Here is a 16891-nt window from a genome sequence, read left to right as displayed (position 1 = left end):
CGAGTATGTTCTTTTGGCTATTTTGTAGGCGATGCAGAAATCAATGTGTGAAACAAGATCTGTGCAAAGTGTCATGATAGAAATCTAACCTTTACGGATTGCTTAGCGATCACGTTCTTATATTATTCTCGCAGGTATACTTGGTGCGAAAATCGTACAGGCTTTTCGAGGAAAAGAAGGATAAAAGCACGACGGGTGGTGCGTTTGGGGATCATTCACCGATCTCTCCTTCTGCGAGTGCGAGTGAGAGTGAGAGTGAGAGTGCGAGTGCGAGTGAGACACTACATGCAAGCGAACTGAAGCTCAGGGGTGGTCGAGAGGTTCGAGCTCCGTACAACGGAGTGCGCCCATATATTTTGCTCCTTTGTTGTATCAAACTCTAAAAAAATCCATCAATACAAAGATCTCTTCCTCTGTTTTGCTGTTTATTCGGTTCCCGTGACATGGGTTCTATTGGTGAAGGGTAAGTAAATCCACAAAGAGAAGTTGCCGCAAGGCTTCTTAGATAATAGTGTAGTGCTTTGTCGAACGCCCGGCATTGGATCTCGCTTTATTCGATTTCTTTATCATTTTTCCCAGCCGGGTACCCCCTACTCCCTAATGCTGTGTACTGGTACTTGTGATATTATATTCATTTCTTCATGAGATTCCTTCAAATCCCATCCCTTCCTACTAAGGATCAAACCTTATCGTTTTGCTTACCCTATAAAACGGTTGAGGATGGGTTCGAGCCTTGACCCATAGGAATATTGCAGCCAGTAAATCACCCACTTAACCACATGCACTAAAGCGTCAACCTACAACTTTTCCCCACCTCTACCAATCTTTTCTCCACATGGAGTTGGCGCAACATATGCTGACCTTTCCCCCCAGCTTGTATGACGTTTGCAGGCTTCGATTTCTCTCCGAATCTAATTCGATTCCCTTCTTTTTATGTTTAATCCCAGCTGGTACCCCCTACTCCACAACTTGCATATTTTATTGGATAGAATCTTCCAAGATTCTATCCTACATCTACTTGCAGCAACGTACCAGGCAACAAAACCGTCAGCCACAACCTGGGTCGAACTCAAATGCATGAGAAGGAAGTCCTCTGCGCTAACCACCTCATCCGAATGCTTGTCTTGTTGCATACCTTGCCCTTGATTTTAAAAAAAGTGTATGCAACCCCCCTCCCCCCAGCTCGCAAGCCATCGTCTTGCTCTCGTTGTTGACAAACGGGGACCTTCGGCTGCTGCTCATCACCACCCTGTCTACTTCTTTTCCCTCGTCAATAAAAAACGGAATCTATTGTAGATTCCCACAAATAGGTTGTTTTCTGAAATGGGTCCGACATACTCCACGTACATACAGGTGGACTTCAAAATAAATTAATTTCTTTCAAGATGCCAAGGAATCTTGGTGGATCTAATAAACAACAACTTGTAAAAACTCGTAACGCACAAATTCAAATTGACGTATAATGACAGTAAACACAAACGACAATTTCAAGAAATAAAGACTAGAGATTGAGAGGGAATGAAGAGCAATCATATTAAATTCATAATGGAAACGTCCGATTACGTTGTTGAGTCTTATTACAAGTGCATTCAGTTTATTCAGTTGCACTTTTAAAGATGAAACCTCCTTGCATAATGACAATATTTGCTCCTCTAGTTGAGCTACGTGGATATCCGCTACACTTATTTGACAATCTTGAACTACATTTTTTATTGTCTCTACAAACTCTTTTATGAAGGACTTAAGGGGGCCATTATCATGGCCATGGACCTCAGTCCAAATCTGGAGTAGGATTTCCTGGAATCTTTCGACAAGGCCTTCCTCCACTCCCTCCAATGTGTCTTGCGTGTCAGTGGCCTCAACAACATTCAAACGACCCCCCTCCTCCATTAAGGTCTGCATAAACAAGAAAGAACCCAACAAGTTAGACTCCAATGCCAAAAACATGAGGTTCAAGAAAAAGAAATAGTCATGAATTGAAAACCTTCAAGATGCAACAAGAATTGCCTCTGTACGATGCACGAGAGGCATGAAATCATCGCCTATCTGTGGGCCCTCATCGTCATCATCACTGTCATGAATGATGATAACATTGGCTTTTTGATCGTCGACATTGGTCGCTTGAAACGCAGTCGTATCGGTAAGCTCCTTGCTATTCATAGACAGTGACAAGTACCTAAAGCAATGAACGCATGGAAATAAAGCAAAATAATATGAGGCTAACCTTTCTATAGCATCCCATCGGGACCTAAACCAATCGATTCTTGGTTTTGGGGTACAAGTCATCGGCTACAAAAATGCTCACTATGTCCTTGTAAGTCACGGTTGAAGGAAAAGCCATGTAGTGCCACATCGCTTTGATCTTCTTCACGTACATTCGTCGGCCTTGGTAAGGAATGATCCACAATGATGAAGGGTAGTCTTTTCCGCTCCGCACCATGATGTGCAAGGTGGACAAGAAATCATTCCCTAGAGGGTGCCACATTTTGAACTTCCAATACATTGCGGCGCGGTCGAAAATATTGTTCGGTGTTAGACATACCCTGTTCTTGAGATCGTCTACACCATAAAGGGTGTACAACTCTACACCCTTGTTGATGTCGTCAACATTGACATTGTGTGTCAACTTCTGAAAGTGTGCCTCCCCTTCGTCCTTCATGCAGTAGCCTACCACCCTTGGAAGGTATGCATATTTTTTTGCTTAAGAGCTCTGCACAGGATGTTCGCAGCTGGCGGGCCTTCCTTGTCCCAACCCAAGTATGAATTCAACTTCTTGTTGATGGCAATAAGAGACGACGACAACATACGAACCACCATCTGAAAATGCAGATGGAACACACTGCCTCCTGTTTCCACGACGCACATTCACGCTAATGTTTCCTTCTGCAAGAATTCGTCCACGTGTGGAAGCAACCATACATCTATGTCCTCCCCTCGCACGGAGATTGTGACACGTACTCGCCTCCATTACCTTTTTTGGCTTCTTTGACTCCTTTGCGAACCTCTCCTCTGCAGTCATTCGAGGACACCCCCTCTTCTTATTGGAGATGCCTTCTTCGCTCGCGCTATTGGCCGCGCCTCTCCCAGTATTCTTCAACGAGGCCACTGCCACAAAGCAATGGAAACTCGACCGCGTATGCTTGCTCCCTCTAAGAAAAGCAAACAATGGATACGTTTGTGAAAAAACATTAGCTCCAAATGTTCTATGACCTGTCTTTTCTGCTGCCTTTTTTGCACATAATCCCTCTTTTGCACATAATCTCTCTGGCTCACAAACCATGCTCTTTACGAAATATAAATTACACTATCCCTGACAAATTAGCCTATGCCCATTTTAAAGTTTTTGTCAAAACTTGGGAAAGCTACATGTCAGAAAAGTCTGCAACACAGAGAGAAAAGTCTGCCCTGCCGCACCAACCCATTTTTCTAGCCCTGCCTTTTTCATGCTCCGGCCTGCCTTAGCGATAGTGAATGCTGTGTGTGTGTGTGTGTGTGTGTGTGTGTGTGTGTGTGTGTGTGTGTGTGTGTGTGAGAGAGAGAGAGAGAGAGAGAGAGAGAGAGAGAGAGAGAGAGAGAGAGAGAGAGAGAGAGAGAGAGAGAGAGAGAGAGAGAGAGAGAGAACCTTCAAGCGCTGCCAGTTGCCTTCACCTTGCGCCCTGGAAGCTTGCCCTGCAGCTACAACGAGCGTCTATTATGTACACATCTCGACTCCTATGCAGTGGTAGGGGCAGTCGCACAACCACTTCTCGGCTTTCATGCAACGTTACCAAATTCGGCTCTCATGCAGCGTTACTTAATTTCCCTCATCTGCGCCCCCAACATCATTCTAGATTCTCGCCTTCACAATCATTTCCAAAAATCGTAGGGACATACTGGCTCCTATTGGTTGTGTTTAAATAAAAACACCTCAAAACTTGAGAATATTCCCCCTCCTCTCACTACAGCCCCTTATTGTGCCCCACTCTCCGGCTATGGCGCCTCCGTTGGCTGGCTCTCTGCCCACCATCGTACTATCTATGGCCCTTTGCCCTTGGGCGCCTCTCCTCATGCCCTTGGCCTTACCAATCCTGCCATCCTCTCCTCCCTCTTGCATCACGTACTCTGAGAGAGAGAGAGAGAGAGAGAGAGAGAGAGAGAGAGAGAGAGAGAGAGAGAGAGAGAGAGAGAGATGAAAAAGGAAACAAAGGTCTTGCTTCCACGTGGCCTTATCCCCTTTTCCTTCTCTCTCACTGCTGCGTTGCCCAATTCCCTGGCACCGTATCATGTTTGATTCTTTATAATTTAGGGAAAATTACCAAAATACTCCTCAAATTTCAAAAATTCCCAAAAAACCTTTGTATCTATTTTAGTTGGATTGTTCACGATTTCCTAATCTTTATTCTTTTTTGACAATGTATATCCGTTTTTTAGTGCTTAGCATGTACTTTGTCACAAATTAACTCCCAAAGAAAGACAATTATGTCTAAAAATAATGAAGCAATTCATCTCCGAAGCCTACAAATTCTAGTTTTAGTATCTTGTATTCATAGACAATCAGTCTTCTTATGAAAAGCTACAAATTGTTTAATTTTTGGATAAATTTACTCTCACAACCAGGGGTATTTTGGGAATTTTGGAAAATTTGAAGGGCATTTTGGGAAATTTTGACAAAATATGAGGGGTATACTAGGAATTTTTGAAATTTGAAGGGTATTTTGGGAATTTCCACAAATTAGAGGGGTATTTCGGTTATTTTCCTTATAATTTATGACTTTATGTGATTGGGTACTCCATACTCCACACAAACTAAATTTCCTATGTAAAGAGGGACATCGAGTAGTGTGATTTCTCCCTCTCACCTTGAGGTTTCTTTCCGTTCGAAAATTGGGCTGCTGTATTTTGGCCGTATAATGGACGGCCCATTTACAAATGGCATTGTGCCTTTAGAGTTTCAGGCTTGGCGGCTGCAGAACTTGCATGTCGTGCCTTCTCTTCGGCGTCAGCAGCAGCCTGGTTGACGTGTATGACTATGCTGGACTATGTTGCAGTCTCACTTTTCATAATAAAGCAACAGAAAATTAGATGGAGTAGCAGATGCGTTTGGGCGGAAATCACTCATATATTTTTTAGTGAATGATGCAGAATTGAAATGAGGATGATTACATGCCTTCGGTCCCTTCTGTGCATCACTTGAGATGCATCTTGCGCGCCCGCAGGTACGACAAAGTCCCAGCTTCTAGTGTTTCACTACATGCTTGCATGTGCAAAATTGGGCTCCATGCGCATTCTTCTCTTGGAAATTATCTTGTCTCCCTGATGGTTGCAACTGAACATTTTGATGGAGCAGTTTGGGTTTTTAACGAACTCACATGCAGGACTTCATTGTCATGGAATTCTCTCATATTTGGCTATGTAAATCGTAGGGAGTTGCAGCATGCCCTCATTCTATATCAGGAAATGCAAGAAATGTTGCTGTATCCGGATGAATGCAGCATCCTGGGCTTGCTGAAGGCCTGTGCTCAGCTTAAAGATGTGAGCACAGGTTCTATATTGCATGCTGAAGTAGCCAGAAGAGGGTTAGAAGAACACCTTCTTGTGAGCAGCAGCTTGGTTGACATGTATGCCAAATGTAACTCCTTGACAAAAGCTCAAGAAACATTTGACAAGCTCGTGAATCGGGATGTGGTAGCATGGAATGTCCTCATTGCAGGATACACCAGAGTGGGGCATTGGGAAGAGGCCCTTCTTTGCTTCAAGCAAATGCTATCGGAGGGCAACACACCTAGTATTTCCACTCTTGTTTGTGGTTTGAAAGCTTGTGCAGGCATTGGTAATGCAGAGAGAGGTGGAGAATTGCATGCGGAGATTGCAAGACTAGAGCTGGAAAGTGATCCCCATGTCGGCAGTGCGCTGGTGGATATGTATGCAAGTTGTGGCTTGCTTTTGATTGCAGAGGAAGCCCTTGACAAGCTGTCCACTCAACAGGTTGCTGCATGGAATGCTTTGCTCGGAGGATATATAAAACATGGGCTCCATCATGAAGCTTTGACGTGTTTCAAGGAGATGCAACTGAAAGGTATCATCCCTAATGCCATTACATTTGTTTGCAGTGTGAAAGCATCTGGAGTTGTAGGTGACATAGAGATTGGCATTGAATTACATGGTGATATTGCCAGAACAGGACTTCAAGATGACGTTTCTGTTGGGAGTGCTCTAATTGATATGTATGCCGATTGGGGCATGCTTCCACGAGCACAAGAAGTGCTCTTGAAGCTTGTGAACCGGAATGCAGTCTGTTGGAATGCTCTTATTGCAGGCTATGTCAAGCATGGCTTTAGTCAACGAGCGCTTGATTGTGTTGAGCAGATGCAACTTGAGAGTCTCTCACCTACCACTGTTACATATGCTAGCAGCTTAAAAGCTTGTGGAGATATCAAAGCCATTGATAAAGGCTATCGACTACATATTGAGATAGTTAAGAAGGAAATGGATGAAGATATTTTTGTCGGAAGTTCCTTGGTGGATATGTATGCTGACATTGGCTTGCTGTGTGAGGCACAAGAAGTCTTCAACAGACTTCCCACACATAATGTGGTTTCATGGACTGCATTAATTGGTGGTTATGCCAAACATGGGTTTGATAAGGAATCTTTGGAGCACTTCAATTGGATGCAACTAGAAGGTGTTTTCGCAAACAGTGCCACTTATGCTTGTTGCCTGAAATCTTGTGGCAGCTTAGGAGCTACAGATAAGGGGTTTGACATACATGTGGAAATTGCACGGAAAGGCTTGGAAAGCGATCTTCTTGTAGGAAATGCTCTGGTTGATATGTATGCAAAGTGTGGCCTTCTTCGAAGAGCACACGAAACTTTTTTGAATCTTCCTACTCGAGATGTGGTCTCCTGGAATGCACTAATTGGCGGTTATACCAAAGATGGGTCTGCTGAAGAGGCTTTGGGCCTTTTTGAGCAGATGCAACGAGAGGGGATTTCCCCAGATGCTATTACTTTCTCATGCAGCTTGAATGCTTGTGGAAGTGCAGGAGCTAGAGCTAAAGGACAAGAAATTCATTATGAGATTGACAAAATGGGGCTGTTAGAAGGAGATTTGATTGTTGGCAATGCACTGGTTGACATGTATGTTAATTGTGGTTTACTTTCAAAGGCAAAGGAAGTTTTCGACAAACTTCCGGCTCGAGATGTAGTATCGTGGACGACACTTATAGCAGGTTGTGTCAATCATGAGCAACATGAAGAAGCACTGCAGTACTACGAAAAGATGGAACAGAGTGGCATTTTTCCAAACTCGGTTACATTTGTCTCCAGCTTGAGGGCCTGTGGAAACATGGGACTCACGGACAAGGGCCAAACCTTGCATGCAGAGATCATGAGGAAAGATTTGCTGGAATGTGACCTTGTTGGCAACTCTCTGGTTGATTTGTATGCAAAGTGTGGCATGCTTTCAAAAGCTCATGAAGTTTTTGAGGTTCTGTCGGTCCAAGATGCTGTTTCCTGGAATACGCTGATTACTGGACATGCACACTTGGGGACAAGTGAGTCTGTTTTTTGTCTCTTTGATAGAATGGTGGATGACATGATGGATCCAAACACGTCGACATTTCTTAGTGTTTTGAATGCTTGTAGTCATGCGGGAGTAGTGGAAGATGGTGTGACTATCTTTGGAGCCATGAGGGATTGTTATTGCATGGTGCAGAGTATAGAACATTACAATTGTATGGCTGATCTATTTGCTCGCTCAGGTCAAGTGCAAAAGGCTTGCACCATAATTAGAGAAATGCCGTTTCATCCTAATCCAGTGGTGTGGCATACTGTTATGAATGCTTGCCAAACATGGGGTGACATGGAGCTTGGGAGGGAGGCATTTGAGCAAGCAGTGCAGATTGATGACAAGGATGCAGGTGCCTTTCTCTTTCTTGCAAAGGTGTTCTCAGAAGCAAATTTGCAGGGAAAAATAAGGAAGGAAGACGCAACAAGACAACTTGCATGTATGGCACAATCTTGCTAATTGTCAAGGTGATTGCATCCTAAGTTTCATTGAAAGAGAACTTTGTTGGAGCTTTGTATAGCCGCCTATGTTGAATTGTCTACACAATGCCTTGCGTTTGGAAGGAAAACCCAATGTTTATCAGCATGCTGAGGAGAACTGGTGAGAATTGCAGATCTATAAACAGCATGGACAGGCCAAAGTTGAGATGCTGCGAGAGGAGGGGAGAAACGGATGATGCCAAGGGCATCTCTCGAAGGCAGGAAGGGGTTTGTGGGTCCCACCAGAAATTTGTATCAGGTTTTATATAGAGTGGCAGGAAGGTAGGTACAACAGTATGGGTGCAACCTATTCATATTAGATGCAACAAACTGGCTCAGTTGCTCGGCCGTCATGGGAATAAAAGTTTGTGTCAATGGTAACCACCACATTCTCTACAAAGGCATGGAGACCGTACAGTGGACGATGAAGGCTGTAAATGTCCAATCAGATGCAGAGAGGTTTTTCTCCTTCAGTTCAATGGCGACATCTCCAAAGGCAAGGGGTGAGTGGTTTCTGATGATGTGTATGCGTGTTACTTTTCACTTCCAATGATTTTGGCGAGTGTTTTAGCCCCTGTTTTAGTTTGTCAGTTCAGACTTTTTCTGGTCTTATGCAGGTATCTATGTGTGTGTGTGCAATCAATACTGCTCTTTTCTTAACTAGACACGTGTGGGTGTTGTTTCATATTGCCATGCTGGCCCTTTACTCCTGGGGCTTTAAAATTAAAAAAAAAAAAAAAACAAAAAATGTACCAAGTTAATTGTTTCTACAACTTTTTTTTTTTTTGCTTTGTTGGACAGCAATGGTGCGCATAGCTTTCTTCGACTGAAGTAGGTGGCTTTGATGAATTAGGAGGGTTACTTGCAGAGGTATGTGAGTTTCTTTTTTTAATGTAGTAATTATATTGCACAAAAGATAATCTTTACATGACCAGGACATAGTTTTTCCAGCTTGAAGATGTGGGCTTGTGAGAGACGTCTCTCTCTCTCTCTCTCTCTCTCTCTCTCTCTCTCTCCAGAGACCAGGAAAGGAGAATGTCTTCCCCATGGCTAGCAAGGCAAAATTCGCGCTCAAAACAAGCGCATTTGACGTTGGAGATAGAAATGAAAGCTCGGCGGAAGGAGATGGAGAAATGCGAAAATAGTTTTTCTTTGCGAGCATGAGGAGAGGGAGAGACGATGGAAAGAAGAGACAGGAAGTCTCCAAGAGAGAATCTTTCTTCTCGAACTATTGCTACCGTTATGACAAAAGAAGAGAGGGAGATAATCATCAATTAGGAAGCCATCAAAGAAGAGATCACCAAGGAGATCGTAGGGAGCATTGAGAAGAAGCTCTATGCGAAGAAGGATGGATTGGTCAAAGCTGTCAAGTAGAACCTCAACCGGCAAGAGAGGAGGCCAAGATGTGGATTGAAGTGGCCAAGAAAGAGAAGACCAAGGAGCCTATGCCCACCCCAACTATCATTAGCATGACTTTGGAGGAAAAACAAACGAGGAGGATAATAATCCATGCATGTATGCGTATCTGGTATTGAATACCGTGAAATGTGGATAAGGAAGTTTAGGAGCTCAGGACATACCAGAGCACGAAGGATGGGGACAAAGAAGGCAGATATAGGCACATCCTTCGTCAAAGAAAGGGCGCTAATTTTGGGCTTCCTCTCCTGGAAACAAAGGTGTTATGTGCAGCGGAAGTGATTGATGGTGTGTGCTTAGTGCGTACTCAAGGTTCCTTTTAATGAGAGACTTCCTTTTACTTCATGAGAGTTGTGCAATAGACTAGGAAGAAAAAAGAGAGAATGATATTGTGAATGAAGGTTCTGTGAGAGATAGAGAGAGAGAGAGAGAAGACTGACACCAGATGGGGTCCCAAACCCCCCTCTCTATTGCTTTAGATTGCACAAAATGTAGATACAATGGTACTAGATGCTGATGGGATCTTGCTGGAGATGCTTGGTTTTGCAAGGCTAAGGGCTGAAATGCAAAAACGCTAGGGATTCCGGCCGTGATCAGCAATGACGACGAGGCTATGGGCTGATTTGCTATCGCTGATGTCGATGATGGGCTGAAATTGGATGAGGATATATGGGAGTTTTTGGTCTATGCTTTAGACAAATGCAAGATTTATCTATGGGTTTCCCTTGTAATGTGTAACCTATAGATGCTTTACACAAATACAAAGCATGATTATGGCTTCTCATGTAATATGTAACCTATATTATTTGAATACAATTAAAAAAAAAAAAACACTTCTAATGCTTGTCTTGCATTGCACTCAAAGCCATTTACACATACTTTTAATAACCTCGCATTTCATTTATGAGATTATCGTTCAGAATCGTTCAGACATACTGGCTCACATTAAATAAAATCCCTTAGTCAGGAATATTCTCTCTCTCCCCCTTTCTCACTTTCATTCGCCTCGGTGCTGCTCTCCTCCCTTTCGCCTCTGTTTGCATGGCCCTCGTCGACCTGCAGAACCCTCCAAAGCCTACAACCCTTCTGTAGTCGCCAGCGGCCCTCCATCGCCTATAGCTCTCTCCCGCTCCTCCCTCGACTTGCAAGACCCTCCATTGCCTACAGCCCTTCTGTAGCCATTTGCAATGCTCCATCGCCTACAACCCTCCATCTCCTCCGTAGCATTCTGCAGCCCTCCACAGTAACCCCCCCCCCGCCGTAGCGAGGTGTGAGAGAGAGAGAGAGAGAGAGGCTGCCCGCAATAGGGAGGGGAGAGAGGGAGATAAGTCAGGTGGGTTGCCCCGCAATAGAAAGAGAGAGAAAGACAAGCCAGCTCAACTCCCCCTCCCTCCCCGATTCTAGAGGATTTGTCCAAGATGCTCATTATTTTATGAATAAAAACCAGCTGGTACCTCCTACTCTAGAGATACAATTGAATTGATTTTTTCCAAATATTTTTTTTGTAGAAGGCCGTACTTTTGTTACAAAGACGCTTTACTTGAATGTGAGTTTGATTTGGTTAGCTTCTTCTTTAGAAGTTTTTCACTAGTTTTAATTGAAAAAGAGAAAACTTGATATCAATCCTTCCAAATTTTTTAAAAGAAAGAGTAAACCATATAATGCTTCTTTAGATTCTTGTTTGAGCCTATTACACTGTCACAAAAGTACGGAAGCGTAAACTGACTTTTAATTGTACTTCAAATACTAGAGAGAGAGAGAGAGAGAGAGAGAGAGAGAGAGAGAGAGAGAGAGAGAGAGAGAGAGAGAGAAAAGCTTGACACTTAATTGGGGACTAGAAGATGGGCTGGTCCCCCCCCCCCCCCCTTAAAGAGATTATCTTTATTACTAAGGGAGAATCTTTACAAGCACAGGAACGGGGCAATAGCCCGTCCTATATTCTTTTTTTTCTGCTTCTAACTGAGAGAGTGCGAAAGCTACTCTCTGAATACTGAGAGGATTTTCCCTCTGCTATAAGATTTTGGGAAGCTCTCGAAAACCAGAGTCTATCTTCCACAAAACTCAATGGAAGCTCTCGAAAACGAGAGTCTACCTTCCGCTAACTGTGTCCCTTTATGCATAATCATTCCTGCAATAAAAACAAGGGAGTAACATGCAAAATGCACGCACACATGCTTCCTGTAATTTTGTGCACATAACCTGAAAATGTTACCTGAGCACCTTCCAATGCCGAAATAGAGACCTTTTTCGCGATGGAATCGCACCAAACTTTGTGTATGCATAGTGTAGGTAGAGAAGAAGTAGATTCTATGTGTAGTTTGCTGAAATTCACCCTAAAAGAGACGATTAAGGGCTGAAAACAGAGAATTTACAGCCACCACACTCTACGAAGAGAGTTCCCGCTGCAACTTCTCGCAATGAAACTTCACCAAAAGCTGGCTATGGCTACGAGAACCCTTGTTCTAGAATGGGAGCACGGGGCCACCACATATGTCGCAAGGGGCTGCTCTCAAGCTTCCATGGAGGGCTCCAATGAGTAGAGCATACTCACAATAGGGGGATAGGAGCACAGCCAACATTGAGAAATGGGGGAGGGGGTGCTCTTATCAAGCCAGCAAGAAGAGGGGGCGCTAGGAAGAGAGGGTGAGATAGAGTGAGAGAGCCTCTTAGTATTGGTAAGTGTGCCAAGTGGCACACTTAATTAATTACTTTAAAACCATTGAACTTTCACATTTAAAAGTCCCTAGGCTATTAATGAAATGTGCAAATTAACTCACAACTGCAGACACAGATGCTACTAATGAAATGTTAGCTGTTCCCCAGTACAATGCCGTACCGACACTGCTCTGGCATTACCTGTTCGCACTTGTCCAGCACAAACCATTTAAAATAATTTAATTGACTTATCCTAAGGCCGTAAAAATAATTCAGGCCTTAGGGTTATTGTTGTTCTAAGGACCCCATCACATTCCTGTGCTTGCACCGACGCGCGTAATTGTCTTAGCTTGAAATCTGAGGATACCATTGTAAGGTGCAGCGGAAGTGAATGTTGAACTTTGCTCAAGATGAGTGCTCCGAACTGCGCTCAAGGGTCCCTTTTACTTACGGAAGGGAGAGCCTTCCGTTCCTTTAGTGAGAGAGTGCAATGGACATAAACGAAGTGATGAACACTGTGAATGAAGGTGCTAAGACTGAGAGATAGAGAGAGAAAAAGATGACACCAGAATCTTGTCAAACCCTCCTCCAAAGGCCCCACTCTTTATGGCAAGAGCGGTTTACTATTGATTGCACAAATCTCTACAATCCTTGGACTTGTCGACGATGAGGACCACGACGAGACGGGCTGAAATCTGGAAATGCTAATGGTTGAAATCTGCAAATCTTTATCTGCCAAATTCTGACTCTATGTCGATAACGACTGTACGATGACGACGTGCTGAAAACGCAGGTGCCTTCTCACAAAAGTGCTTGGACATGCACGGTCTGCGATTAGACTCACAAAAGTGCCAGATCACTTCCTATTCTAGACTGACTGAACTGAACCCTGGTCATGCTGTAGCTTGTCCACGTGCACATAGGGTTAGATTTGTCACGTGACAACTATCCACCCCTTCATTGAAGACACGATTTCCCAATCACTAGGGCTTCAGGGTATTTTCTGCTAGGGTCTCCCTGAGGTGCTCATGCCCAAACTTGGGCGCACCTGAGACCCCAGAACGGCTAGATCTATTCTGATGTGCACACAACTAATTATATAATTCTTTCTCGTAAATAAATTAATTATTTATAAAATCTGACATAGTTACATCCCTCTTGGTTTTAAACAATTAATCTCAACTGTAGAGCGTCAACATAACTGTGCAAGATGTCTGGGTAGTCCTTGAGATCGGACTCAGTCATCCACTTTGCATCTAAAGGGGTGTAATTCTTGAACTTGACTAAATACTTTCGATGTAGGCTCCCGGACTTTAGTTGTCTCTCAAAGTAGTGTATTATCTATTCAAGTTGGATTTTCTCAGTCTTTTCGACTTCTGGAGGATCTTCTTGTATTGGCGTCACTGGAGGAGGTCCAACATATGGTCGGAGGAGACTTACATGAAAAGCATTATGGATGCGCTAATGAGAAGGCAAATATAATCTAAAAGTAACGTCATTGACTTTATCTGTAATCTTGAAAGGGTTGTAAAATCTACGGGAAAGTTTAACAACTTTCCCTTTTCCAACCCGCTTTTTCAATCTAGCTTTCTCAAACTTTAGTAGGACATATTGTCCTTTTTCAAGATTGAGATTCCTTCCGTGCTTGTCTGCTTTTCTCTTTTGTTGCTCTTGAGTACGAAGAATCGCTTGCTTTACTTGTTGATAGGCAATATCAATAGTGCGCAGAAATTTATCTGCAACAAAGATGTTTTCTTTGGTAATCATTATAGGAAGTAAGAGTGGCTTCCCATAAATAATTTCAAAGGGAGCTTTATCAATTGAGGAATGTATGGTATTATTATACGCAAACTCAACTAACAGTAAGTATTGTTCCCATTCGGATTGTCTTTCCGAAACATAGCACTTGAGGAGGTCTAAAACAGTGGCATTAGCGATTTCGCTTTGACCATCTGTTTGAGAATGATAAGCTGATGAAAAATAAAGCTTAGTTCCCAAGTTTTCAAACAATGCTTGCCAAAATAGACTAGTCATCCGAGGATCTCTATCACTGACAATAGTCTTTGGCAATCCATGATGTTTAAAAATCTGAGCTAGAAATATTCTAGCCATGTGATCAGCTTTGATCGTCTTCTTAATTGGAAGGAAATGTGCTTGCTTACTGAATCTGTCTACTATAGTCCAGATTGCATCATTTCCATTCTTGGATCTAGGAAGATCCATAATAAAATCCATGGCAATACTTTTCCATGGCGTGTCAGGCACAGGGAGTGCCTGAAGCTTGCCATAAACTTTGTCTGTCGTATTTCACTTTTTGGCAGACTAAACACTCGCGTACATATTTTGCAATGTCCGCACGGAGTGTTGGCCAAAAGAAATATCTTTCGAGGGCACTAGTGGTAGTAGCAATTCCCCGATGCCTGGCATAGGGAGAATCATGTGCTTCATCCATCACCTTTTGTCGTAAGGGCGGAGCTATGCATATTGCTTGTTGACGATATAGCGTATTATCCCGAATGGAATAAGGTGGCCTTGAGTGACCAGCTTGAAGATCTGCCCAAATTGTAGCGAAGTCTGGATCTTGAGGATACATCTCACTGAGAGATTCTAGTTCCTCATGATAAATTGTTGTCAATGCATTGATCTTTGGACGCCTGGAGAGAGCATCTGCAACCGCATTCTTTGTTCTAGAAGTGTGTAAAATCTGAAAATGGAACATTGAAAGAAAGTTGGCCCATCTCATCCGTTTTTCTGTTAACTTTCTCTGTGTGAGAAAGTAGCGAAGACTCTGATGATCTGTCTTGATTATAAAATCAGCTCCTAGCAGATAATGTTTCCAAATGGAAAGAGCATGAATTACTGCCATTAGCTCTTTCTCATAAATGGAAGCATGCAACTCTGCATCTTTAAGACGCCGACTTTCATAGGCTATGGCGTGACCCTCTTGGTTCGAAACTGCTCCTACACAATCTCCAGATGCATCGCAGTACACCTCGAAAGGTTTGCGAAGATCAGGGACGGTGAGAACAGGTTCGTGACTGAGTAGATGCTTAAGCTTTTCAAAAGCTTGTTTTTGTCCAGGCCCCCAATGGAATGGAATTCGCTTCTTTGTCGGATCATGGAGAGGACCCGCTATGGCGGCAAAGGCTCGAATGAAACGTCGATAATTGGAACAAAGGCCGAGAAAACTTCGTACGTTATGTACTGTAGTTGGAGTAGGCCATTCTACAATAGCTTGAATCTTATTAGGGTCCATTCTCACTTGGTTGTGAGATACTATATGGCCCAAGTAGTATCTCACTTGGTTGTGAGATACTATATGGCCCAAGCAAACACAAATTATAAATAATTTGTGTTTGCTTAATTCTTCGAACACTAGTGCGAGATGCTTATAGTGTTCTTCTTCCGTCTCTGAGAAGATTAAGACGTCATTGAAGAAAACTCTTGTAACAGACTTGGACACTCCAAGTCGAGAATCTACCGCGACAGCACAAATAAACACTTCAAAACAGTTCACTGTTCACAATTGATTCGACATTGGCTTGACGGAGTTCCGTGCCTAGAGATATTGGCCCCAAAGACTTGCACCCCTTTCGGTATTTCTTTTTTGTATTAATCTGTGTTCAAAGTACAAGAGTGCGGGCAGGCGCTCACACTCAGACTCTGCGTCCAGATGCTCTTAGTTGTGAGGCCCTGCCCACAAATTTAAAGGTTACAAGGGATGCTAAAAGCAGAGCCCCAAAAGCTGAAAATCAAAAGCGTAAAAATAAAGCAAAGGCTCTTTCTCTCTCTTGCTTGTAAAGTAAAGCAAGCTCCAAAAGTTGAAAATAAATAGCTTTTAACAATAAAGCAGAAGAGCTCTCTCTCTTTCTTTCTCCCAATGCGTAACCAAAAAGCAAAACTGCCGCAGCTTTTAGCTTCCGCAAAAAAGCATCGTAAATCTCGGACGTCCGTACTGCTGCCATGTGGCCAGCCCTCCGCCATTTTCGGGTGTTGACCGTACGTAGCAGCCACGTCATCATTCAACCTGTCCTTCCCCGAGACTGTCCATGCTTTAGGGAGGAAGGTGTATGTGCACTGGCACGCCACGTCACCAGTTTGTGATATACCCCCCTCTTGAAAGCATTGTAATCGCCCTCGATTACGCCTGCAAAACAGATAGAGGCCATAAACTGTCTTAGCAGACATTGACTGTTAGTATCGACGCACTAGGAACACACATCTAACACATGTACCAATCGACAGTCAAGTCACACGACATCACTTGACATCACTTGACAAATCACATTCAACATTCATTCGGATCTTAGACCATAATTTATCGGCAATGCAGTTAGCAATCGCATCTAGATCCATTTAGGACCTCATAGATGCCCGATTGACTAACCCCTATTGCAACCATGTCTATTCGAGATCAGTCAGACCAAAATGATGCAGTCATTTCGTCTATCAGTTCCTGCACTTAAAAACAAGTTAACAACAAATCAGATTTATATTTTGGAATTCCATTTCTTCAAGTCATCCAGTAGAATATTGTCAGCTCTCAGTATCCCTGAAGCTCAAAGAGACATCAGTGACTCTAGTATTAAAAAAGTCAAGGCATCTGCTGACAAAGGAGCGGAGTAACTCCCCTCTTGTGCAACCTACTGCACCAGATCTCCGGCTTCGGGGTTCCATTTGGAGTAGACTAAGCTAAACCAAATGCTTCAAGGTAAAGTTTCACATTCAGAGAAGTATCTGCTAGGTACTCCTCCTCCATTCGCTTCGCATCCAATGCGGAGTAGGCCTTGAATTTA

The 16891-nt window shown here is 43.3% G+C and overlaps 1 protein-coding gene and 1 pseudogene across 4 annotated transcripts in view; one reads left to right on the top strand and one right to left on the bottom strand.

Moving 5' to 3' along the window:
• Positions 1–1407: 1407 nt before the first annotated feature.
• Positions 1408–2817, bottom strand: LOC147455112 (uncharacterized; annotated as a pseudogene).
• A 2009-nt stretch (positions 2818–4826) lies between these two features.
• LOC147455111 (pentatricopeptide repeat-containing protein At3g09040, mitochondrial-like) overlaps positions 4827–16891 on the top strand; it is a 47410-nt gene continuing 35345 nt past the window's right edge. Inside the window, exons 1-3 of one of the 4 annotated variants that reach the window (XR_015188316.1) lie at positions 4827–8527; positions 8826–8894; positions 8976–10295. Coding sequence is in view for 1 of the 4 variants with exons in the window: in XM_086513951.1 (XP_086370077.1) it covers positions 5143–8004 (2862 nt within the window). In the remaining 3 variants the exon portion in view is untranslated. Of the gene's footprint in view, positions 8546–8641; positions 8797–8825; positions 8895–8975; positions 10296–16891 lie in introns of those variants that run through there. The other 3 variants (XR_015188317.1, XR_015188318.1, XM_086513951.1) reach the window with 3 other exon arrangements.

The sequence above is a fragment of the Adiantum capillus-veneris genome, chromosome 6 (genome assembly GCF_014529385.1).
Source record: "Adiantum capillus-veneris isolate H3 chromosome 6, ASM1452938v2, whole genome shotgun sequence".
Classification (NCBI taxonomy): domain Eukaryota; kingdom Viridiplantae; phylum Streptophyta; class Polypodiopsida; order Polypodiales; family Pteridaceae; genus Adiantum; species Adiantum capillus-veneris.
Note: the sequence above shows the minus strand (reverse complement) of the source record. Positions and strands in the feature narration are given on the sequence as shown.